Source organism: Python bivittatus, unplaced genomic scaffold, assembly GCF_059951505.1.
Source record: "Python bivittatus isolate LINGU-HERP-01145 unplaced genomic scaffold, Pbiv_v1 ctg000570_np1212, whole genome shotgun sequence".
NCBI classification, from domain to species: Eukaryota; Metazoa; Chordata; class Lepidosauria; order Squamata; family Pythonidae; genus Python; species Python bivittatus.
Window position 1 is genome coordinate 1243416 of NW_028277097.1, and position 26462 is coordinate 1269877.

General features: G+C 38.9%; 1 protein-coding gene across 7 annotated transcripts in view; it reads left to right on the top strand.

The window, feature by feature from the left end:
* The window catches only part of PDE4D (phosphodiesterase 4D), a 679443-nt gene that overhangs the window by 502242 nt on the left and 150739 nt on the right, over positions 1–26462 (top strand). Inside the window, exon 1 of one of the 7 annotated variants that reach the window (XM_088152880.1) lies at positions 3127–3408. The exons of the other annotated variants lie outside the window; for them this stretch is intronic. Within the exon in view, the coding sequence (XP_088009006.1) occupies positions 3344–3408 (65 nt within the window). The 5' untranslated portion in view covers positions 3127–3343. Of the gene's footprint in view, positions 1–3126; positions 3409–26462 lie in introns of those variants that run through there. 7 annotated transcript variants of the gene reach the window in all.

A 26462-nucleotide genomic window follows, 5' to 3' on the forward strand; every position in this document is an offset into this window, starting at 1 on the left:
CTCCAGGATTTCTCAGGTGGTGATATGCACACTGACAGTGCTACACAGCAAGACTTTAAGTAAGATGCATCTCCTGTCCCAAATCAACATTTCAGAAAATCAAAATATTGAGAGGAGAGGCAAGGAACCCCAGGAGAGAGAAGGAGCCCAGAGAATCCAGATGCTTGTTGGTGCAGGAGGAAATAAACCACTTGGCAAAGCATTCCCAGGAACATGGTGGCGGCGAGCTCCATGCTTTCCATTTCCTTACTTGTAGAGCGGTGTTCCTCAACCTTGGCCTTTTCAAGAATTCTGAGATTGAAGTCCACTGTCTTAAAGTGGCCAAGGTTGAGGAACACTGTTGTAGAGGGTAAGGAAGATGACCTTGATGGAGATATGCAGAAATTGTTGCTAGGGCAAAAATGGCTAAAGCAGAAGGGGCTAGAGCATTTTTTAAGTTGAGAATGGCCAGATAACATTCAGAAGCAGCTCAGAGAGACACCTCCCTATTTCACTGAACTATAAGAAGGGGGTGGTGGTACAGCACAATCAAACTTGCAAGATTCTGTTATTATAGTTTATCTCAATAAAAGTAGTTTTAACCTTCCTATGGAGTTGATCTCATGGTCTGATCTACCTGGATAAAGGTATGGCAGGAGCTGTAGAGGGTGCCCCATTGAAGGCTTTACTGTACTGGGCCCCATTGAAGGCTTTATAGTATGGGGTAGACTGCACAGAAAGAAGTCATTTGGGCCTGAGCCTTCTAAGGCTTAATAGACCAGAGTGAACATCTTGTGCTGGGCTCAGAAAGCCATTGGCAATGTAACTGTGTCAAGATGGTGATACAGCACCTGTTAGAGATACCACTTCTGACCTGTGCCACTACATCTGGGCCAGCTGCAAGTTCCCAGACTGTTTTCAAGGGCCATTCCGTGAACGGTGAATTATGTGGCTATCAGTTCTGAATCAAGGAGGATACTTACCCTGTAAGCCTATAAATGGAGGGTGCACCCCCATCCAGAACAGGCATTTCTCCTGATTCAGTCTCCAGAATCAACAGCTACTCTGTCTTGTCTGAGTTAAGCTTTAGCTTGTTATCCACACTCAGTCCTTTTCTGTCCAGGGATGGACAGAAGCTCTTGGATAGCTTATGGGCAAGGAGAAATACAGGGACTCTTGCTAGCAACTTGACATAGATATTAAATAATGCGGGAGACAGTTAATTTTAATTGGGAGTAAATTTATTAATGGAATTAATTCATTCATTCTACCTAGTGTTGCAGTTGTACATCCTTAAAATAATTAGGTAAGTTATATCTCTAAGTAGATCTCAACTTCTTGTGATGACACTGCAATGTTCTTATTATTTTGTTGGCAACCATACAGAAATCTTTTGCCACCGCTGTCCCCAGGTGGGTTGGTTGGTTGGTTTTTTATCTTCCCTGGCTAGTCTATACTCATGGGATTTCCTGGTGCTAACCAGATCCGACCTTGTTTAGCTTTTTCAAGACTGGCCCAAAGTAGCTGGGTGTGGCCACCTTCTAGGATTCTTAACATTTACCATGGCTGATAAATATAATACAAGAATGCATGTAGCTATAAACTGGAAAAAGTGGTTCTTTGACAAGATATAGTTCTTTGGTAGAATGATGGTGATGTTTAAGATACAAAAATGGCTGAGAGCCACTGCTTTAATTAACAAGCAAGGATCCCCTTTAAAATCTCTCAGTATTTGCCAATGAGCATGTTGTGAAGGTAAAAGCTTGGAAGAATGATGAAGGCAATGTGTGGGCTGATCCCTCACTGAAATTCTTTGTGCTGTTATGGAACAATTTGCATAGAGTTGACCAGTGTGAGCCGGGAGGGCAGACAGGACCATTCCTGCCAATGAATAGTATGCCCAAGTCGCGCTGCATGTTTTGGAAAACAGCAAGTAACCCTTGGTTGATGCCAGCTAGTTATTAATAGGTGTCTGCCTAGGAAGGAAAGGAAATCTCATTCTCTAAACCTTGTTTTATTTTAAGGTATTCTGAATAACATAAGAACAGAATAAGGTCACTGGAATTGGTTTCATTCCCAAAGCTGCTCTCCTCTGAATTCTTTGCAACGTGTAATCTACTGTTCTTGAACTATTGCATGAAGGAATAGTTTCTCTGCATGTAATCACTTGTTTGGGGCATAGTTTTTTCCATTTAAAAAAGCAAATTACCAAAGCAGATCTATATCACTGATTTTAAAAATATCTGTCGGTCTAGTTACATAAATTACTATAAATAATTTCAGTGTAGCTATTAAAATGCTTCCACTGCCTCTTTTACAACTGAATGTATTTTAAATCAGATAATTTCAGAGGAGCTTATTATTATTAGGCAAGGAGCTTATATGATAAAGTTCACAGAGCATGATAACTGCTTGGAAACATTAAACTCTAGGCATTGGCTGCAATTCTGTATACACACTTTTCTTGGCTATGAGTTACATTGCATTCAACTGAATGTACTTCTAAAGGTAAAAGTAACATTCTCCACAATATAAGACTCACCATTCTGAAAGAAATGGTAAATTAATGTGTTTGCATGGGAATAAAAGACTAGCAGCAGCAAAACAAAACAACACCCCTTCTGTTTATTATTTTGCTTAAACTTCCCTACAGTATCTTAAGGTGTTCTCTCAAGCAGATGTTCCTTAGCCCTCAAGCAGTTAATGCTTGTGTGTGCATGTGATTAAACAACTGGATTCCCTTTCTAAAAGCTGTGTGAAAAGTGTGAGTGAGCCAACAAGAAGGAAAGAGAGGAATAATTACGCTCTTGAGTAATCCTCGTATTGAAACAAGGGGTCATAAATATCAGGTAATCCTCTTGTCAAAAGAAGGAGTCCGCTGTGTTGGGCTTCCATTTAACCGTTGCACTTCTGAAAGTGAAGCTTTCCTGCAAACTCACTGCTATACCCATGTCTCATCTTCATTTTTTCCCCTTTTACCATCTATCAACAATTTCAGAATGTGGTTGACCTTTAAACCTGTTATTATAGGATTGCGGAGGGGGGAACATCGAGGCTCTTTCAGCTGCTTTGCTTCCCATGTGACTTAGATGGAGAATAGGCTCAAAGCACAGTTCCTCCCCCAGCAGTGCAAGGCAGAAGAGAACAGCACTGTCACTTTCAAACCGTCCTGGCATAAATGCAGAGGAAGGAGCAAAGAGCTTTAGTAGTTTAGAACTCATCTCGAAGATCCTGGGCTGTTTTGAGGAATATGTTTCCCTGGAAGCTTCTCCTATTTCTTTGGCAAATGGAATGTATGGGGTGGAAGAAGTGTGAAGACAAATGAAGTACCGCTCCTAAGAAGTGCTGGGTTTTTATTTGCACAATGAGTATTATAATGAAGCCGCGATCCCGTTCCACCAGCTCCTTAAGAACCGCCGATGCAACCTGGTAATGTGTTCCCCCCCCCCCTTTCCTTATCCCAGCCCTCTGTCTGCAAATGCTTTGAGTTCTATTTTGTGATGTGTTAATAAATTATACATACTGATCTCAAAGATTTGGAGGAATAGGTAAACTGAAATTGGGTATAATCTTTGTCCTGCGCTATGCAACATTGTTGAGGGGGAGAGGATTACATAGCTTTAATTTTTTTGATGAACACAAACATGGGCTGCTGTTTGAAAAACTTATTGAGATGTGATTTTGAAAGGAGGGACAGGAGGATCATTGTTTTAAAGGCTGTATATTTTGTCATCCTTGTTCATACTTTGTCGGCATTTTAATAGATCAAGTGGTGACAGATCTTATGATTTATGAGGGGTGAGATTTTATCTTATATACTCTGATTAAGGAAAACAAATCCTTCTTTCTGAAGAGCCCTGCATTAATAGTGTTACAAGTGCTGGTATAACATTGTGCTAATAGTACAATTCTAATAATCTGTAATCAGTACTCCCATTTATTTGGTAGTAAAACTACTGAACTTAGTATAACTTAGGACTTGAGCATGCAAGCATAGAATGTTCTATTAGCCCAGAGACCAATTCTTACCTAAAGTAATCCTCAGGTTAATCTCAGCTCTGGCATGAACTGACTGGATGGCCTTTGGCAAGTCACCCTCTCTTATACACAGTTTTTTACCCCATCTATGTTATATGGGGAATCATTTATCAAACAGGGTCACCAAACACATGTAAGAAACTTTGAACATCTGAAAATGCAATACTGTTGTTAAATACAATTTTATAGTCCTCTTTAAGGTTGCAACTTGATATATGCGAGCCATGTATCACAGTAACCCAGAAGGATCAACCTGGAATTAGGTTTTAAATAAATCCATAGGGTTTATTACTAATCAGCTGGCAATTTTATATTATGGTTTTATACATTATAAGGCTTTTCAGGATGTTGATCCAAGAAGGACAAATTCACTCTTACCTATGCCTTGTAGGCATATCCTGATTTATTTCCAGATGCTTTGACATCCTGCCACTTTTACTTACATCTTCCTTTATTGTTGCATGCCTAGAGAAGCGAGCAAAGAAACCATTCAGGGGCATTATATCATGTTATTTCCTACTGTTCTGATAAAATGAATGGTTCAAAACGTAGAACCCTCATTACAGGTACCCTCAATTGTCAAATTCCTCTCTGAATCAGGATCTTTCTGTATTTTACTTATGGAATTGACCACGATTTGATATAGTCTTGATAGCTCCAGTAATGCTACTAATCCATAATGAGATCCATACAGCTTGGTTAAAATATTTAATAATAGGGGGTCCATGACATAAATAACAAGATGTGGTAAAATGCAGGGTATTAAGCTTCACTTTGTACAAGTTTCATGCCTCTGGCATGATTAGCAGTGGGTTTAGTTAAACTACGTCAGCGGTGCAATATGACACAGTTGGAATCTTCACAGTAAACTGTTGCCAACTCTTCAGTATAAAAAAGCACAAAAGGCATCTCTTGTTTGCCTCTGCAGTCATCAGTCTGTAATTCACAGTCCTTATTCAGGCAAAATCCCAACTGATGTCACAGAGTTTCACTTTGTTATGCAGAGAAACATTCTATAGCTTGGATTTTTTGTTAGAACCACACAGATAGTACATGCCGTAGTTCTCAGCTCCACTTTTCCACTTTTATATTATTTTGTTGCTCTTCATTTTTTTTCCAGCAGCCAGATAATATTATATGGTTCTTTGTTTTATTAATTTGCACGTTTGTACAATTACTGACTTCCTTTCACAGTGTAATAGTAATGGTAATAATCCTATAGCAGTGTCAGAGACAGCTTTAAGTCTTCTCCGATGCAGGTCATGTTGGTCCAAGACATTTGGAAGCAAAACATTTGGACATTTGGAAGCAAAAATATTGTCAACTGTAGCAAATTATTGTCTGTGTCCCTTGAGCATAATCCTAGTCTTTGTAAATGTAAATTATTCACATGGCAAGGTGTAAACATTTTAAACATCCCCTTTGTAAGTTAATAAAATGAAAGTAGGGTGTTTTTTTCACAATAAAGTATTTCAGTAAAGTATTTGTCAGATACTTATAGACATCTCCTTGATTCACATCTCCTACTGATTAGACAACTAATGTAGAATTTACCAAGAGGGAAGCCTCTCTACAGACCACATGCAACAATAGGCAATGGGCAGATAGCCATACATACATGTATTTGCAAATATATGTCCCAAACATGCTCATATAGTTTACCTGTAACAGAGATATATTCTCCCTCCTTCCCCTGATCTCATCAAATGGGTGGTAGAGAACTTTAAAATTTCCTTCCCTGTATGCTGCCTTCTACATGCCTCCCTACTCCTCAAAATCATGTTTTCTCTAGTCTATAAAACAGCTATTTTTCAGAAGCAAGAAGCACAAGCTACATGGGGAAAAGTGTGCAAGGGGAACTTAACTGATTAGGACTGACTTTCTAATCAGCAGTGTGCAAGGGCAATTTGGACTGTGGGTTGTCCATAACATTGGTAGTTAAGTCACTGTGCTGTTCGGGGGGGGGGGGAGTTCCTCCTCCATCTTCCCAGTTTGATCTAGTCCCTCAGGGTATAGCACCATCTATTTGTCTATCAGAGTGGCCTTATTCTTGCAGATCTTTATAATTAATTATCCAGGCTGTTGTGTCTGAATAATTACATTGTGAACTGGAGAGTGCATGTTGCCAGTTGGAAAGGTCTAGTTAATGCACATTGAAATGTAAAATGTATTGTTAGTACTCTATTAACAACTGTTCTGCTGTTTGATGTTAGAATACTCTTCATAGAAAATGAACTTCTCTATATAATCAAAACCAGCATGTCAAAATTTCTTGCACACACGGAGGTCTGGAAGGGCAGAGTCTAGTACAGTGGGGGCAGTGGAACTCCATTGTTGTAGTAACTGTGGGTGTTATTCTATGACATCACTCATGGTTTTCTACAGGTTTTGGCAGCACCTGTTCTTCAAAACCAGTGGAGACTTCATAGCACAGAGCTCACCAGCAGGTTCTGTCAGCAGCCACAGCTTCTAGTTCCCTTGGCTGGATGTCACAGTGGCATAGGGTTTCTTTCATAGTGTCTTTGTGGTGCTTGCGTGATCGTTCTCGAGGTCTCTTCCCAGACTCCACTGCACTATAGAGCAACTGGCAAGGCATATGGTAGTTATCCATTCTGATGATGTGTCCCACCCACCCATCGCCCACTGCATCTGGGCTCTGATAATCAGGAACTCAATGCTGGTGGACTCTGTGCAACCCAAGACCTCCAGGTTGGAGACACAGTCTTGCTGAGGTTGGAGTGGAACGAGGGCATGTGAAATTTCTCCAATTGTTTGATGTGCCTTTGGTACAGAGTCAAGGAGTCACATCCATGTAGGAGAGAAGGGGTAACCACAGCTCTGTAGACTATCAGCTCTGTGGAGATATGCATGTTGTGTTGATTGAGCACTGTTGTATGCAGCCACCCCAGTGCCTGGCTGGCTTTGCTGATCCTGGAGTCAATTTCTTTGTCCAGAGACCCATCACTTGAGATGATGCTTCCCAAGTATTTGAAGCTGTTTACATTTGTCAGCTAGGTGTCATCAACAGTGATTTTTGGTTCTACGGGGTTGGTATTTGTTCAGGCTGATAGTCAGGCTGAAGAGCCTAGCAGCGTCTGAGAATTTGTTCAGCATCTACTGTAGATCACTGTCTTTGTGCACCAGGAGCACAGAGTCATCAGCAAAGAGGGTTTCTTGGATGACTGTATGGAGGCACTTCATCCATGCGTTCAAGTGGCAAAGGTCAAAGAGAGAGCCATCAAATCAGTACCTGATGTACACTTCCTTCTTCAAATCCTGGACAGCATGTGACAACATGCAAGCAAAGAACATATTGAACAGGACCGAGGCTAGCACACAACTCTGTTTTACCCCATTGGAAATGGCAAATGCAGCTATGTATCACCATTGTAAAGAACCTGTCCTGTCATTCTGTCATGGAGTAGCTGAATCAACTTCAGGAATTTCCTTGGGCATCCGTAATATCTCAGGATGATCCAGAGAGCCTCCCTGTTTACAATGTAAAATGCCTTTGTCGGGTCAATGAAGTTCTGCTCAATGCACTTCTCCTGGACTTGCCTCATAGGAAATATCATGTCTGCTGTACTCCATTATGGCTGAAAACCACACTGCACCTCTGGGAGGTTCTTTTCTGAGACAGTGACAAGCCTGTTCAGGATAATGAGGGCAAAGATCGTGCCTGCAACGGACAGCAGTGAGATACCCCTGTAGTTTCCACAGTCTGATTTACTTCCCTTATTTTTGTGGAAAGCCACAATGAAGGCATCGCAGAAGTCATCAGGCATGTTCTCTGTGGACCAAATATCTTCCAAGTTGTCTTGGAATACCTGTAAGGCGTTTGGGTCTAGTGCTTTGTAGATCTCAGCAGGAATGCCATCCTGTCCTGTTGCTTTATTTGAGTTCATCTGTGAAATTGTTTCTTGATCTCATCAGAGGGAGGCAGGTCTAGGGCATCCAGGACTGGCAGCTGAGGAATCTGCTCTAAGACATTATGATCAACTGTGGACGGCCTATTGAGTAGGTTGGAAAAGTGTTCAGCCCAGCAGTTTTTCAGCCCTTCCTGGTCTTTGATCAGGCTTGACTCATCGGATGACAGCAGTGGGAAGCATCCTGATTTAGAAGGACCATAAACCATGATGCTTAAGAACTCTCTGGTGACATGCATGTCTACGTAGTATTCTACCTGCTCAGCCTTTCTCTGCCACCACTAGTCCTGTATTTCTCGCAGTTCTGTCTGTGCTTTGGACTGCAGGTGCTTAAGATTGTCTTTCTTTGATGATGCATTCTTCTGCCAGTCTACATAGGCCTTGTTCTTGGCCTGGAGGACTGCTGAAATGGTTTCATGGTTTTCATCAAACCAGTCTTGATGCACCCAGGTTTTCAGTTCAAGTATAGTTGTTGCAGTTTGCGTGATGACATCTTAAAATTGTGTCCACTTTTCAGAACAGGTTCCTACAAGTGGTAAATTGCTGGAGAGTTTTTCATTAAGTACATCTTGGAAACATTGAACTTGGCCTGGGTCTTGCAGTCTGTTGCTGTTGAATGACTTTCTAACAATCCTGGGTTGCTTACGATGTAAAGGGGCTATGTGCAGGTTGAGGACCAACCAGACCAGCCTGTGATCTGTCCAGCACTCAGCACCTTGCATGGCTTACATGCGCCTCCACAAAATGTCCATGCAGGATCCTGGTTAGCCACAAAGGACATGTCACTGAGACTGAGTAAGTTTGGGTCTGATTTCTAAAAATCAGACTTCATATTTGTCTCTACAAGGAATAAGGGCCAGGGCATTTGTACAACACAGTGAGTGCAATGCAACCAGATCCCTGCTGTTCACACCATCTCAAGAATCTTTTTTGGTATTTCTCCATTCTTCTCTAACAGGTTTTATAGGTTATTTTCTGCATGTTCCATGGAAAAGCAAGGCTTCAGTCTTCAACAGTACTGATCACTGAATGCCTTTGGTCTATATCAGGATAGTAGGGTTTATAGAAAAAGAAAAGCCAAAACCAGTAGAAGGAAGGGTTTGAACTTCTAGCAAGCCTGCTGTCCTGGGCAAAAACAGGAGCAGCAAGAAGGATCACTGGGTGCCAGGGAAGGTATCTAAGTTTGATTTAGTGTTTAAGGGCTGTGAGAAGAGGAAGGGGGCTGCTGGGAAAGGAATGGAAGACAACTCAGACATAAATAATCAAAAGATAGCAGGCAAGAAAAAGACAGCTTCTTTCATAAATATTTAGCCCAGCTGGAGAGAAATCTGAGAAAACTTTCAAATTATTTAGAGGTGCTACTTAATTAACTCACTATAAAGGAGGTTGGAGAATTCCTCTTATACTTTCCAAGATTTTATATTTAGCCCCTAGTAACATTAAATACTAAACATCCTGAAATCTCTGCAGCTCTTGCTTCCTTGATCTTGCCCAGCTGTGTGGGTCTTAACAGGGGCATCACATCATGGACTACAATACTAGACCTTAATAGGATAATTCTATTTTTAAAAAGCCTATTGACTAAACAGAGAGCCAGTGCAGCTTGAAATATGATTTCTTTGATCTGGTGTACTTCTGTGTAGGTTGGGTACGAATCATGTAACATTTGAAAAGTCCAAATGATTTTGGAGGAAGAGACTTTTCATCATGTTCTTAACTTTGTACTTGTACTCAAGTCAGTGGACCTTAAAAGCCCTAAATGTTTGGGGATTATTATTTGAACAAATCTTTGTCATTCCCCAAAAAAAAAAAATTGAACTACAAATTATTTCATAGTTTCACTATGCTGTTGCTTTCAGGTTTTCAAGGATACAGTTTGTGATGTTATCTGATTCTTTTTAATTATTTGTGTTTTGTGCTGTTTCTATGCCTGAAAATATTTCAGTATGTAGTTGTCAGGAAAAGAGGAAAACTGAACTGGACTAGGGTTCATTCATTCATTCATTCATTCATTCATTCATTCATTCATTCATTCATTCATTCCAAAGCTGAATTTGGAATTCCCTGTATTCTAGTATCAGTGCTTGGTTATGGGACTGGAAGGCAGGCAGGCAGGCAGGCCGGACGGCAGGAAGGAAGGAAGGCAGGAAGGACGGCAGGCAGGCAGGCAGGCAGGAAGGAAGGAAGGAAGGAAGGAAGGAAGGAAGGAAGGAAGGAAGGAAGGAAGGAAGGACAGCAGGAAGGCAGGAAGGCAGGCAGGCAGGCAGGCAAAGTAGCTTAGGGTAAAAAAGGGATTTAAAAAAAACTCTTAAAAGTGCTTTGTAAAAAATTATACTTACACATGCATTATTCATTTCTCATTAAGCAATTGAGGTGAATCCTCAAGTTTGTTTTATTTTATATATTTGAACTTTAGAATTATTTGCAAGCTTTTGAGCTAGGCCTTAACCAATCCTTTTCTTTCTAGCCATTCTAGATAGCCCTGCTGTCCTTGGGGGTGAGTCAAAATGGACAATTTGGCAGATATGGCACAATCCAAACTCTGCCCCTACTGTACATAGTTGTTCAAAGGGGTGGGTACTGGATTGCAACACCACATCTGCCATCTTGCCCACTTTGATCCCTCCTGCAGAGGCCACTGCATATGACCTACTTGTAAAAGATCTGTCCTCTGTTTGAAAATAGTCAGTCTGTAGCCCTCTTTTAAAAGGTATCCTCTTCCCTATTGTTCAGCCTTTCCCAATTTGGTGTCATCCATATGAGTTGCTTCATCTTCCATAATTCACAGGTGAAAATTATAGAACCACAAGAACAATGTATTTGCAGGATACCATTTTGGGAAACCTTGTTCTGTTTTCAAAAGACTCTCTGATCCATGTAATTCAGAAATAAGGGATGTTAAGTAGAGGTTTGTCTTAAAGTTGGTCTCAGATCACAGCAGATGGAGTAGGCATTCAAGGTCACCTGTCTATATTATTCTCCTATATTACAGAAGAATGTATTTTATTACTATTTGAATTAATGTAATTGTTTTTATATGTGTATGCATAGAAATTAACAGAATTTAGTAACTTCTGCATCCTCTTTTGTCCTTTTAATGCATTTTCTTTTCATTTAGGAATACAGCAGTATCTACTATAGTTACTAGAAGCCATTTATCAAAATAACTGAAAATAGATAAAGGGACTGTTTATTTAGACCCCATTTCTTTCTCTTTAGTTGCATGATCCCCACATTACTTTTCTCTTTAGCCCCTACAGCCCTCCTCAACACTTCCATTGCTTGGGAAGTCCTGTGGAAGTCACCTTCTCAAGCCCATTTTCTCAAGGTCAAGTGATTTTTCAGGTTAAATAACTTGCTAGTAGAAAGCATAGTTATCAAGGTTGTGGTACAAACTCTCTTTTGGTTTTGCAGAACATATAAAGTATTTAACTCATAAATACTTTTGGATCTTGGACCTATCAGTGATTGTTTTTTACAATATGGGGGCATTTTCAAAGGGACACTGCCCGAAGTAGAATGTTGAATTCTTGAGGCTTGAAAAATTGTGTCTCTATTAATGACACCTAGGATAACCCTGACCTGTTGAACAACAATTTATCTGGCTATTTGTCATTGAATTGCCTGGTTTGTACCTTGCTTCATACTTTGATATTCCTTCCTATTTATTGCATTTTCCCTTGCTGAATCTTATGGTGACAAACATATCTGCCAACTTTTGACCTACAGTATGCACCTATGAAGGATTTGCAAGTCTTCCAATTTGGATATAATGTGTGTCTTTACACAAAGAGTTTGCAGTTAGCTTGCTTTTCTTTTTTTCCTATATAGATGGCCCAAACACATGCCTCTATCCCAATCAATTTGGAAGTCAGGTCTCCATACATACCCAAATGTGAAAACTTATGGTTTTGAGAAGTAGCTGGTTAATTTCTCTAAAATCCTTCTATGAAACCCATCAAGTGATGCTGACTTGAGTATATTTGGATTATCCATGTTCTTTGGCATGTTTTTCACTTATTTTGCCACAAGATCTTTTCTTAATAATTGTTTTCAAATATCTCTTCTCAGTTTTCCATCTATCTCTAAAGTGTGAAGTTGTCAGTTCCTGGTTGAGGGGAAGATTGGTACCTCCTATTTCTTGCAACTCTCACCACTATTCTATTCATTTGTAGTTTCCCTCAAGGTCCAATCTTCCTTTTTAAAAAAAAAAAAAATTTCTATTAAAGAAGTTTTTTGCAAAGTAAAAACAATACAAATTTAAAGAAAAAAGGAAGTAAATTACAAGTGGTAAATAAATAGAAAAGAAATGAAAGAAAAAAGACAAGAAAAAAAGAAAGAAAGATATAAAGTGGCTTCCAATCTTCTTTACAGCAGCTATAAATGCATTTATATCCTCTCTCTCTAAGGTTACATCAGGCTCCCTTCTTTCCATATTCTACCCTTTCTAATCATCAAACCCATAAATCAGAAGTTCATTTTTTTCCATTTTCAGCAAAAAGTCCATAAAAGGTTTCAAGTCACTAACACATGTAGTAATTGTCTTTTCCCTATTCAAACAAGTCAATTTTGCCATTTCTGCAAATTTTGCTATCTTCACCAACCATTCCTCCATTGTGGGTATTTTGGAGTCTTTCCATTTTTGTGCATATAATAATCTCGCTGCAACCCTCTAGGTCCACTCTTCCAACCACCTTCAAAAAGAGGGTGTCAAGCTGAGGTTGGCATTCAGTCTTCTCCTTTTTAGCCTTGCTTGCATGCTCAATAGGAATAGGAGCAAAATGTTTTTAGCTTGCATTTTGAAGCAAACATAGAAAATTCACACTACTTGCCAAAAAATACCTGCATTAGAGAAAGTATGTACAATATATGAAATATATATTAAAATAAAATTGCAAACCAAAAAAACATACTTCAAGAAATGTACATGTGCACAATCCTTCATACAGACGGTCTTTCAAAGATAAATTATTGTGGAAATAGTCCATAGTGAATTTAACACTGGAACTTAATGCTATGGGGGTTGCAGGTTGGGAGTGCAGTACTGAGAAAACATGACAATAGATGTCAAGAACATATCTACCAGACAGAAGTTGTAAGAAAGAAGATTCCAAAATCGAGAAAGCCCTCAGCCCACTCCCTGATACTGAACTTCAGGTGCCAGGGCAGCTAATGGGCTTCCTCTTTCCACTTACGATCCCTGTGCTGTGGGTAAATGGCACATGGCATTGTCTGTCATTCTGCTGTACCAGCTGCATTTAGACAAGCTTGGGTCTTAGCCTCTGATCGATGTATATGAACCCCACTTGAACTGAAGCTGTTTGTCTGGAATTAGTGGACTGTGAATTACTTCTATTTCGTGATTATAATCCAGTTCATATTTACTTATTGTTGCAGTTTAAAAGCTTGAGTCTCTTTTCTGGTTTACTCAGGAGTAAGTCCTATAGTAGAATCAGTGGGCTTTAGTTCAAGAGTACACAGATTGCAGCTTTAGTCGTTTTTACTTGGGAAGAAGAATCATGGAATGTAATGAACAATCAAGTATATTTTCTGGAAACTGCTTTTTATAGTAATGGAAAAAGAACTGAAAGTTTATTTTTTAGAAGGTTAGGAATAAACTCTGTTAAATCCAAATCCAAATAAATCTGACTAGGATTGTGCTATACATTACATTCTTATTCTGGGAATGACTTTCTGTTAGGCCAAGCTTGGTGACAGGATATATTTGGGTGTTATCAAAAATGCAAATTGATAGTTATAGATAATGTATTGTTGTGTTTACTCTTGCATTTTTATTGCCAAAGTTGGAGAGAGATTTTCTGCACTTTGGTCAGCTAAGTACTATGTCGCCCAGGATTCCCCAAAGTGATCAATATTGACCCCCAAGGGTCGATGGGACTAGTCAAGGGGTTGATAAATGGCTGTGGGTCAAAAGGGGGCCTTGGGGTCAATAAATGATAGAATGTCAGTTGGGGTCAATTAATCTTATGAGGTCTCTGTGGAGCTCCACATCAGTCCCCAGTTCTGAAGGTGAGGTGGCTAGCGGCAAGACAGTGTTACCCAGAATTGGATGGTCAGCCACCAGCAAGAATGGGTTTGAGTTGTCATTATTACTATTATTATTATTATTATCCATAGTACTATTAATTAAAGTATTTATTAAATTATTTTCATATAATAAATGTTTGGGGGTCGATGAACAATCTGAAACTTCATGAAGGAGTTGATGAGCTGAAGAGTTTGGGGACCCCTGATGTAGCATGTGGTGGGAAGGGTCACCATTTGCCACTGCACCTCAGGTCTCAAAACACCTTGAGCTGATCAGGCCAAAATAGGTCTGATTTCAATAAGTCTGATTCCAGGATTGTAGATTAAGCGTATTGAGGACTAATCTGGAACTCTTTCCTTCCTTCCATAACAGAAAATAGAGAAGGCAAAAATTAGCTTCAAAACAAAAAAGATTAGTGTAACTTTTTTTTTTTTTAATAAACCCATATATTTCAGACTCTTCTAATATAAAACGGGTGTGCTGTTTATTACAGCGTTGAAGACTTAAATGATTGTAACTTTCCTGTGGCCCAAGTCGGTTTTCTATTTCCAGTGTGGGTGAGCAACATGTCAGCAGTTCTTGTAATGGGATAAAAATAACCTTTACTGACAAATCTGTGCTTACAGTTTGGTTTCACCTGAATGGCACTGATCTAGGATTTATTTTATGATAAGGTTCGTGTTTAGTATGGAGAAATATATAACATATACAAAAAAAAAAAAAAAATAGAATACAGTTGCTCATGTGCTGTTTGAAAGTAGTTGTGCATTAAGTTACAGGATTTCTAAATTGAATTTCAGCTACTGTTCCTAAATTATGGTATAGGTAGATCTGGGCGCAAATGGCCTTTTGAAATTCTGCAATAAATGTGTGGGCAAAGAAATGGAGTGAATAGTTTCTGCCAATTTTTCTGCTTAAAGCAGAAATTCTCCAACAGTCTTCCCTTGGGAAACTTGGTAGCTTTCCTTTTAGTGGAATTAGGAGACTCCTGGGAGGTTGTAGAAGATTAAGGAGATGTTTGTAGGGGAAAAATGGGACTTTCACACGCACTGTTGTCTACTTTGTATAAGCACAAGAACATCATGTTTCATCCATGACTATTTCTCTGGTGTTTTCCTCTCCTTTGAAAGACATTATGAAATAAATTTATTTTATCAGAATGAATAGTACAGGTAGAAAATAATACTGGATATTTTCTCTGCATGACCTTAGATGGCAGGAGCAGTTCTATACAATATTTTAAACTTAGCAACACTGAAAGCAAAAAAAAAGCTGCCTGAACCAGCTTTGATTAAAATGGCAAAGTACTGGGGGGGGGGGGAATCTCTTGTGAACTTCTTGTTTATTTCAAAGAAGCTTATGCAGAATGACTTTCCACAGCACTGATTGGGTTCAAAGTGCAGAGGAAGTGCCCAGCCACAGCTTCACAAAAACTTCCTCCTGTTTCTGGTGTTCAAGTTGACAATATTGACTCACATTACAAAATGGCATAGAAGGGACTTTCTAATGGCAGCGGTTGGAAAATAAAATCAGGCCCTTATGTTTATTTTAGAGAATACAAAAACATTGATGGGATTATTCTCTATGTGTGTATATGTAATTTGACTCTTAAGAAACAGCGCAGCTTGGGCTGCCTGCCTCAGGGTTCCTCTGGGTGTGTTTGTTTTAAGGGGGAAGAAAAGGATATTGCTTGCCCTTTGCTTTTATTGAACAATATATTTTTGTATAGGTTTAATATATAAACTCAACTTGGGTGCAAAAAGACTCAAGCAGTCTTGAAATACAGTTTAACCATCACTGCAGACATTGAGCCTCTCTTGGGTTTAAAAATTTATTGAACTTGACACTAGTGTGTCTGCTGCTTTCTGAATTACATGTGAAAATGAGCAGCAGTATTTTTTTCAAATGACCTTCATTTAAATTAAATACAAACATGGAAAAGTCAAAAGGGCTGCGGTCACACTAATCAGGAGAGTAGCCGGGTTTTCAGTAGGCCTGCCATCAACATCTGGCACAGGAAGCCAAATGCTGGGATGCATGGGTCCTGCAAGGCCAGCTGAGGAGGACACCAAGAATGTTATTAATTTATAAATGTTAAATATTAGGCTAACTTACTGGAATGGTTACCAAAATCTCCTTTCCCAATATTTCTGAGCTCAGATACAATATAATGTTGCTATTTGAAAGCCTCCATGAAAGCAGGCTAGGAACTGCTTTTGATTTGGAGGGTTGTCCAAGTCAATTCTGGTTTAATTAGGAGGGAAGATATAGAAGTGAAAGCAGGGACACTGCATATGAGCTAGGGCTAAAATTATTCTGGTTTGGTTCCAATAAACCTAAAAAATTGCTGCAGTTGGATCAGCACAATTTTGCAAAGGGATTGCTTCCAGTTTATGGGCTGGGTCAAAGTAATGTATTTCATTTTTTAGATCTGTGAGTAGTGGCCCTTTAATACGATGGAAGATGGCATTCTTGGAACTTCTGTTGGAACTAAGAACATGAAATAAAAATAAATAGAAGTCTATATTTCTAGAGAGTACCAGGTCTGGAGAAGGCTATTATAAGCTCAGAAAATCTGGAAAGCCCCAGCGTTGGTGTTGCAGTGGTTGAGTAAGCAGTAAAACATGGAAAGACGTGGTTCGAAAAGTTTTTCAGCAGCCTTGGCAATGAAATGTTGTATAGCTTATTTCCCCATGTATTCCTTTCCATTGATCACTCATCCTTTTGTGACAAAAGGGCAAGAATCTCCACTATGTACATTACTATATACAATAGTACCCTATCTCTTCTCTGAGCAGTCCCATCCAAAAATCTGCATCATATCTGTTTCAGAAATCAAAGATTGTTCATTTTTCCTTATGTGAAATATTGAACAGTGAATAATATACAAGCCAAGGTGGAAAAAACTTCCTTAATGCCTGATTCCAAATATTAGAGGCACCTTTTGCTGCCTTAGCATTTGCTCATCAGATGTGTTGGATTTTCAGCTCCTATAGTCATCAGGCTGCAGTGAGTCTGATGATCTTTAACCACTCATTTGGGACAGAACCAGCCTTTCCTAATTTAAATCAAGCAGAACTTTCTTTGTTAACTGCAAAAGGGTTTACTGATCTTTTGAAAAGCCATCAAACAAATATTAAATGATAAATTAGTGCTCTTTGAGAAGATCGGTATACCAATGTATATAAGAGTTCACATAATGCCTGAATAGCACTTTATAAAGTGAAGGTAAAGCATTATATGGGCAGATCTCCCTCTGGAAACCAGAGTGTCAAAAGTAGAGAGAAAACACTGCTTTAAAATAGAAATAGCGGGCTAGGGATGAGACATAGTCTGCATCATTAAGACACACCCTCTAAAAATAGTTCATAAGGCATCTCCATGTTCTCACAGTGATCCCCCAGATGATTTGAAGAATAGAGGCAGCATATGAACTCCATAGCATCTTCTAAAATTTGGTCTGAAGGGGCATCTTGCTTCTTACTGTTTATTGGAAGGGGAGATCTCAGAAAGCTGGTGCCCCCTGAGATACTATCCAAGGGTTCATAGAACTGCAGCCTTAACTCATGTTATGTTTCGGTTAGTTGTGTTCGTCTTCTAATTTGGTTAGAAGTAGGTTAATCTATTTTAGATTAGTTTTATAATCTAATAAGAACATTCAGTTCTGAAATCTAGCATTTTTAGAATGTTGGATCTTCCAAATCAATTTCTTTGTTTTAATAAAAGATTATTTATCTTAGGTTTATTGGTAATAATTTTGACTGCTTGACATTTTCAAACATTTCTTGACATTTATTCCCCCCTATTTACAAAATATCCTTGGGATTTGGGTGCAAAGATCTGCCAGATCAGATGATCATGGTGTTGACCAAGTTCAAGGATTGATGCTGCTTCCCATCTTTGGGCAATTTCTTGTAGAACAGAGTTATATATCTCCGATAGTAGCTGCATACTGTCAACTTCTGGGAACCACATTGTTGTAGAGCTCTGCACATATGGCCTCTTGACATTCTACACACTTAAGTGAGCAGAGATATTGTAGAGGCTGTTTTATCAACTCTCTGCAAAATGAGGAGAAAATTCTCAGACAGCTTCTTGTGGTGGGATGCATTGTTGTGGCAGTGATTTTTTTTTTGCTTTTCCTAAGATGATAGTTGTTATTTGTTTTGTTTCTGCTGCAACTCTGCCTACTGTTTTACATCTTCTACAGTTCCCAGACCTAATCATGTTCCAGTGTTTCTGCAGGGTGGGAGTGAGAGTGCTGCTATTTAAAAAGAAGAAGAAGAATATTTGGAGAAAATTGTGCAGTTCCATTTTGTTTTGTTTGGGAGAAGTAGGAAAAAAAGTGAGCTATTATCTTTTTGGCTTTGGTCTAGTTATTAATATTCTGTGATGTAGATGTGGTGCTGTGACATTTGTTCAGTTCAAGTGTCTTCTCCTTCCAGGCTGACAACTGTGAGTCTTCATTTTGACTCATGAGGGACTGATCTCTTCCACATTCTAGGCCGTTGACCAAATCAGGCTGGTTCATCCACCTTTAAAAGTCATTCCCAAGGCAAGAGAGAGCCCTAGACATTCATCTGCAAAAGTTACCATTGAGCACATTCTTTGCTTCTTCTGCCAAGTTGTCTGTTGGTCTTCAGACAGGTCTGTTAACATGCTCTCAGGGTTGTGGACTTGATTGTCCCCTGTGTCATTTGTGGTACCAGTCAAATAACAATGCTTCTTTCACAACTCAAAACAACAATAGTTGTTGTGATGTAGTCCAGTAAACCTGCCCTTTCTCTTTTATTCTACCACTCTGCTCTAGCTTTCTTAACAATCCTAATTCTCTTATGGGCTGTGGCTGTGGCCCATAAGAGCTCCAAAAATGTTCTCCTAGTACAGTAATTTCTGTTTTCTTGATATGCTCACTACCTATTTTCTCTCTGTTCTTTTGAGTTCTGTTCTTTGCACTTCTTTGGGTTGAGACCAAATTGATCATCTATCTTGCCTCTCAATTTTTCAATATAACAATACTGTATCAAAGCCGTATAGCCAAGTTTAACATATAACGTGGTACATAAAGGACCCTCAAATGAGTGAGTTAGTAGGTAGGAAAATGTTTTATTTCACATTAAGTGTTGAAGCTCACTGAAAATAGCTGGTGGAGAATGTTTTGGCAGAGAAAATAATCAAATTCTGGAGGAACAAAACCTGATGCTGTAAGTAAAGCTACTACATTTCATATCACACTGAGCACTATGGCCAATGGCCTGGATGACAGAAGTTGCGGTCCAACATATCTTGAAGGCACCAGTTGGGGGAAATCTGTCCTAAAAGCTGAGGAGTTTGTGTAGATTTTTGAAACCTGGGTCCTGTTTGACAGAATTGGGGGGGGGGGGGTTGCCTGTGAAAGTTTTTGTTTATCTGAAGACTGTGAAAAAAGCCTCTAGAAATGGAGAATGTTCACACATAATGCACACTTATTAAAGTTTCTGTTTACATCCAAAGATAGAAAAACACATTTTAATGCAATAATATTAAAATGTGTGAGGATAAAAATATTTGTCAAAATTTTAATTAAACAGTTTTAAGGACCTCCTAAACATTGCATCATGGGGCGCTAAAATGATTTCAGTTATATGATAGCTTTTACTACTTGTAGTAAGTTTCTCTATCATTATTTCAATAATTTGATTCAATAAAAAAGAAGAATGAAAACAAAAAGATAAGTAGAAGATTACAGGAAGGGGAAAAGTTAGATCCAGTGGATTTGCAGTAAATTCCTCTTGTTTCAGACATATTGGTGTGGAAAGATTTTATTTTTCTTAGACTGGAGGATAGATTATTGAAAACTTTTAACATTATAGTTTCCAGTCAACACAATGTACAGAGAATCCATTAATTCTTTTGGCAAGAAACTCCATAATGGATTATAGACATTTTCTCTTCAATATTTGTTTTGGAGGTTATTTAGCGCTCTACCCCTCCTATTCCTCTCTCCATAGTTTATTTTTGCAACTTCAAGGGAAGGGGGATGGGCAATCATGGACCATTAGGAGGAATTTGACAATCTGATTCTAGGTATATCAGCACTACCCCAAGATTTATATCCAGCCATGGGATAAACAAGTACCTATACTAAGTAGTGCCAAAATCTACATTATTCAAGTAATACATTAGTTCAATCAACAAAATAAATGCCATCAATTGTTCATCAGTTACATGAATAATTCTCCATTTGTTTTCTCCATATATTCAGAGAATATATTAAGGATTCACATATAAGAGTCTGATCTAGTTTTGAGGTCTACTCCATAGTCCTGAAAATAGCTTAGCCCAGTCTGGATTTTTAGAAACAGATCAGGAGTGGAGCTGTATGGAGACACAGAATTTAAACACAACATATTCTGTCCCAGGGAAATGCAGATCTGTTCCCAGTTTCCCCATTCTACTTTGGATCTGGAGTTTTGCCAAATCTAATACATTCTCTTGAAAAAAAAATCAGGCTAGTTGCTTCTGGAAAATAACTCTTTTGAAATTGGAAACCAGCTTAATTTTGGTGGCTTTTGGACTTGGGGTGGGGCGGGGACTCCAAAGTGTCTCTTTCATTTGGGAATTTAGCTGGGTCTCAGGGCTATTTCTAGTGACATTGGCTGGGTGCTAGCAGTGCCGATCTTTTTGAACTAACTTAGGGACAAGTTTTTGTTCTGAGAATAGAGAACTTTTCTGAGTCTGTTCAGGGAATGCAGAGATTGCTCTTCTCAAGATTACCTTCTAGGGTTTGACAGAAAATGGAGGATTGGGAAACTGCAATATTTCTAATACCAGCTCTGTTAAAATGTTATTTGTTTTTTAGAGGCCTGTGTGGAAAAAAAACTTGAGAGAAAAAGTACTGGTTGCACTTCACAGAGAAGAAACAGTGTCCTCAGTTCTGGCATTTAATTGTTAAAATAGAAGTTAATAAGAAAGTTAAGGTGACATGTCCTTCCATTTATATATACAGAACATTAATGGGAAAACATCTGAGCCTATGCTGAGAGTGAGTGGTGGGGCTGTGCAGGGCTGCACAAGACTTCAGACTAAAGGAAAAAAGACATGTGGGGAGTTCGTGGAAGGGGTCACTCATGTAGCTCTTGCTGGCAAATGGTTAAAGGAGCTATGCATTTTCCCTGGCTTAAATGGCTGCCCTTCACAACTGCAGCACAATCCTAGGAAAAGATGCACTGTTGTTAAGGAGTGGCCATCAGTATTCCCTGCACACCTACCAAGTCTCCAGAGCACACTGATTTCAAATCTGAAGCGCTGTGCTGCTCTAGTGTGATGTTTGGGGAAACTTTGCAAAGCTTAGTCAGTACAAATACTTAAGCTTTCCAGTGAAATAACTTAATCACTTCTGTGCTCCCAAAAGTCTTTGGCTAAGGTTTTAATCTCTGTTGCTGACAATACAACTTCTGTATCTGAGAAAATGGAAATGGTCGTTGATGGGGAATCCTATCTTTAGCTACAGTACAAGTTTTAGAGCTTAGTGGAAACATTTTCTTTTTCTTAGAAATAAATGGTGATGAATAAGAAGGAAATGATGTACTGTACAGTGAGTATTTTATTTATCTGAAATTTAAGGCCAATTTTTTTCCTAGCTGAAGTAATCCTATAAACAGAACATTATCTTGTGTTGTTACATTGATGATAGGGGACATTCTGGATATTTTGTTGCACGTTGATCTGAGGGCTTCACGGTCGGCACTGACAACTTCATTTTTTTCTTTAGCTGAAACAATGGGAGTCTTTGATTTAAAAAAAAAATGAAAGGACAGCACTGATACTAATCTTCTCTGTCATTGTCCTCATCAAAATCGCAAGTCCAGTTAAATATGTTTCCATATTTAACTTTCCAGAATTGGAAGGAAAAGAAACTCTCTGGCTATGTTCATACGTTACATTCAGTTGCAAGAGGATTTGTTTGATTCTGGCCTTGTCAATAATTTTTGTTTCTTAGTGCTGTAGAAAAACAGTGACAGTTATGGTTTATTCAATAAATCATGGTTAAACAAACTAGGGTGTACTACAGTATGCAAAACCAGGACCAGGAAGGCATGGGGATTAGGGTTAACTTCAACAGCCCAGTCATTGCATCTGTCCCTTTGCTTTTTAGTATCCTGGCTGATATTTTAAGATACTCCTGTCCTGTTATATGAGTTGCTAATGTTCATGATATATCAGAATATGGGTAAACCAAATTTCTGTGAGTTACACAATTGCCAGACAGTTTTGATGTCCCGATCAGTGTCTGCATCTTTATGGCCCGAGAACTGTTGCTCAGTTTATAAAAATAATTACTGAAGTCAGGGCCAGAGTCTTATCTCAGTTTTCTCATTCAGAAATAGCAAACTACAAGACTAGGGTCTTCTCAGTGATGGCACCAAGACTCTGAAATTCTATTCCAGCTAAGTTTTGCCTTTTGCTCAGTTTGGATTTGCTGGGGTGTTTCCTAAGGTTGAAATTATTAATTTTTGGGGTGGGGTTTTTTTTACAGCCATTATGTGGAAATAATCAGAGTCATTCAGAAGATAAGGCTGCTTTAAGGAGCTGCAGATAGATGCTTTGATCATACCCATTCCCTGGGTGATTCCTCATTAAAGCTCTGCACAGCTGTATTACTTGGTTGCCTTTTCCTTTCCTTTCCTTTTGTTCTTTTGGCCCTGTCAAACCATCACCTGAGTCTCTCTCATTTTCTCTGAGTTCTCTTAGTTCTGTGCCTGCCTTCCTTAAGGAAGTGGCCACATAACGCTTTACTTGCTTTAGTAGAAGGCAAATAAACAAATGTTTTAAAAAATGAACATTCCAATTGTCCATTTATCTAGTTCTTGGTACAGTCTCACTTTCTTATCATTGTTGAAAGCTGAATGAAATGGGGATGGATCAATCTTCCTAGATAGATTATCTGCCAGATGTATTAGAATGTTAGCATTACAAGATAGACAGGCCAGGAAACTGACTCCACAGGATGACTAGAACTATACTTTATTGAGATAGGCTATAGTAACAGAATCTTGCAGGTCTGCCAGTGTTTTCCCTTACCTACACTTATACCCCAGGGAATCAAGGGGGAGCCAGTCTGAGTCTCTTTCTAATACTTTCCTGCCCCCACCCCCCAGGCTTAATGTATGCGTCTTCTACACTTGTCGTCCTTATGGTTTCTGGATGTGATGGAATGGTTTGGTGAAGGCCGCACTTGGGGAGATAAGCATTTCCTTAGTCCCCAGAAGGAGTGTGGGAAGGTGAAGAGGATGAGACTGGCACCACCCTAAGGAATTCTCAGTGTTTGCTTGCTGGCTTGGGAAGTTTAGATTCAGTCTGGTGAGATTCTGTCTCGTAGGTGGAAGCTAATAAATGCAGTAGAACTGAACCTGTACTGTCTCGTGGAGTTCTTTGGGCTGAACCTAACACTGGCAGCCTTCTCCAAAATCATTTCTGTGGCTCCCTACATAGAACTGTAGAATACCAGAATACTTGAGTTGGGGAAAGTTGGTCCAGCTCATCAGACAAAATGATTTTCTTTCTCTGAGACAAATCCATGTTTTGTTCAAATATATGCTTTGAACTTCATTGTAAATAAGACCACCTTTCTAAAATAGCTTTGTGTTCCTAGAACTTTAAATATTAGGTCTATGTCTGAAACAAAATTTCTGCTTAGGATCTATTAAAAATGGCCAGTAACAAGCCCAGCTAATATATATGGATTTTATTGTGTATTTCCAATCAATAGACTACAGATGCAATGGACAACATTTTAGGTTGAATTTTACCCCCAAATAATGGACCAAGTCTGTTGTTTCTGAAGCAGTCTGGACAATTAATGACATTTGTATAATTTGCATAAGTTTACATAATTTACATACTTAAACACAAATGATTTAAAATTACAGAAATGTCAATTAAGTGATCATGCAAATGGCATACATTTAATCAAATGACATAAATTGCATCAATGACATAAATTCTTGTTTAAGAATTGTTCAGCTCTATTGAACCTCTCTTCCACCCAATGGAGCCATGAAATTGATAGTTTACTTTACAATGCTCCCAGCATAATAAAGAGTGGTTTGGTTCAACTTTCCTGATAAACTACATATATTTTGTTTTAATAGTTGTGTGATTTGTAAATCATGGTGTATGGCTTAGTATGTTGTATGAAGCCAGCAAATTCTGATTTTTTCATCAAACCATAGTTTAGTGTGTTGTGTACCTGGCTAATTTACCTCTCAATACATACTTGAACAAGAGTCTGCTAGTCCATGTGTGTCTGGATGATTTCAGCTGGCAAATGATTGGTTGTTTTAGGAACCGAATTGTGGAGCTAAATGAGACCTCAAGTTTAGAAGTCACATTCCTTTAAATGCCAGCTAACAGACAGGATAAATATGGGTATATTGTTTTGTGGGTATGTCCTGGGATTTGGGGGGAGTATCTGTTGGTTATTGTTAAAAAATAGAGTATATTAAATAATGTGAATTATTGCTCTGATGCTCCAGGACTCTTCTTATACTGTAGGTTTATTTCAACAGAATCTGCTTTCATGTAGTTATATACAGTGAAACCAGTTCCAGTTAATTTACCTATTGCTATTGATAAAATTTGCATAACTTTTTAAATGCTTGCCAGTTTGGTCCTTATTTGTCCTCTCTGCAATGGGTTCATAAGTGATTTAAAACTTTTGGAGGTTAATATTGTGATTTTACTATTTCAGCAGGTTACTTGATTTATTCACCATTCAGCAAAGGTTTACAAATGGGTTCTTGTTCAGCATTCTGTTCATTGAGTTCTTTTGGCCTACCCTTCTCAACCAAGTGTTCTTTAGATATACTGGAGTTCCATGACCCCTCCCTGTCTGCCACTGATCTGCCTAGCAACAAGGTTTAATTGTGCTGTATTTTTATACCTCATAACATGGGTGTGTCTGGGGGGGGGCAGGGAAAGTGTATCCAAAAATAAAGATGATAGCACTGACTACATGATCAAGCCCTGCTCTTTTTTTGTGTGTGTTACATATCCATGGCCACCATCTTGACTTTCTTCACACCCATGCACACATACCTTCGCTGGCTCATAATACCACTGGTCATGATTTTGTTCTATCTTAGCATTTACCTGGAATAAAATCTTTGTAGTCTATTTACTTGCTAGCATGATTCCCCATATCATTTTGTAAAAAGGACGTAGAGATGATGTTGCCTTCCAGGATGTAACTCCTAGTTATTATGATGTCTATCAAAGTTTAAAGTGTAATATAATAGCTATTCTGTATATCCTTTATTTTCATAACCTTTCCCAACACATACATTATTTGATTCGCGTTTAATGCTTTAGGTTTTCTCTGGTACAGAATTCTCATTAAGTGTTATATTTGGAGAGGAATCTTAGTTCAGAATCTGAGCATTTCTTCATGTGTGGAATGCCAGGTTGGCTTCCCGGCATTGCCAGTAAATGTTTCAAGTAACACGTGGTGGGAAAGACCTCTGTCTGAGCCGTTGGAGATCTACAGGCATGCAGAAAGTCAGTAACTGGGTTAAATAGAGAAATAGTCAATTTTCAAAGTTTATCTGGCAAAAGCAACCTTTTAACTGAATTGTTAGAGCTGAGAATTGCAACTTGGACTGCTTCCATAGCTTTAAACAGATATATAAACATTTCCTGAAGCTTAGTGAGAATGTTAAAAGCATTTATTTTTATTGACACTCTAAGCCCGAGAATCTTGTAAAGCTGGGCCTTCTGCTTTACACAGGAAACCAGTCTCAAGGAGAAGAGTAGAGGTTGCTGGGGGGCCAGCCCAAGACATTTCGTTGCCTGAGCTGAAAGACCAGATGGGAGCTCCCCCCAGTTGAAGCAATCTACACAACCTTAATGAAGAGTCTGATTTCCAGCCAAACTCCACACAGAACAGAAAAAGATGCTGAGTTTAAATTATCCATTCAACTTCCCCTCCCCTGCACCCATGCTGTCACTGAATTAATTCCAAAGACAGCCAAATACATTTGCTTGTAGGGAACCCTGGGAGGGAGACTGGGCCAAGTAACTGCATCAGGGTAGATTTGAATAAAGAAGAGCCATTTATTAAGATTCAGGTCACTCAGGCTCCAAGAATCTTCTTGGGGATCAACATTATATTTCACGACGTTGAAGAATTCACTGCTAATAAAACTGGCATAGAGAGATTTATAATAATTATTACTTAATTCATGGTTTGAAAACTTTGCACCGTTTGAACCATTCCACTAGGTTTGGTAGGCATGCACACACAACACACACAACTGCTGCCTGGTCTTACTGTCTCCTTTTGACCCATTATCAGGCAGGCCCTGTTCTATTTTTTGCTGAGGCAAACAGCCAGAACCTGTGATATTCCAACTCCATAATACACTTTCGCATGTATTGCAAAGCCCTATTCCTCAATTTGGGGTTAGTGTATTCTCAGATCATCATCATCA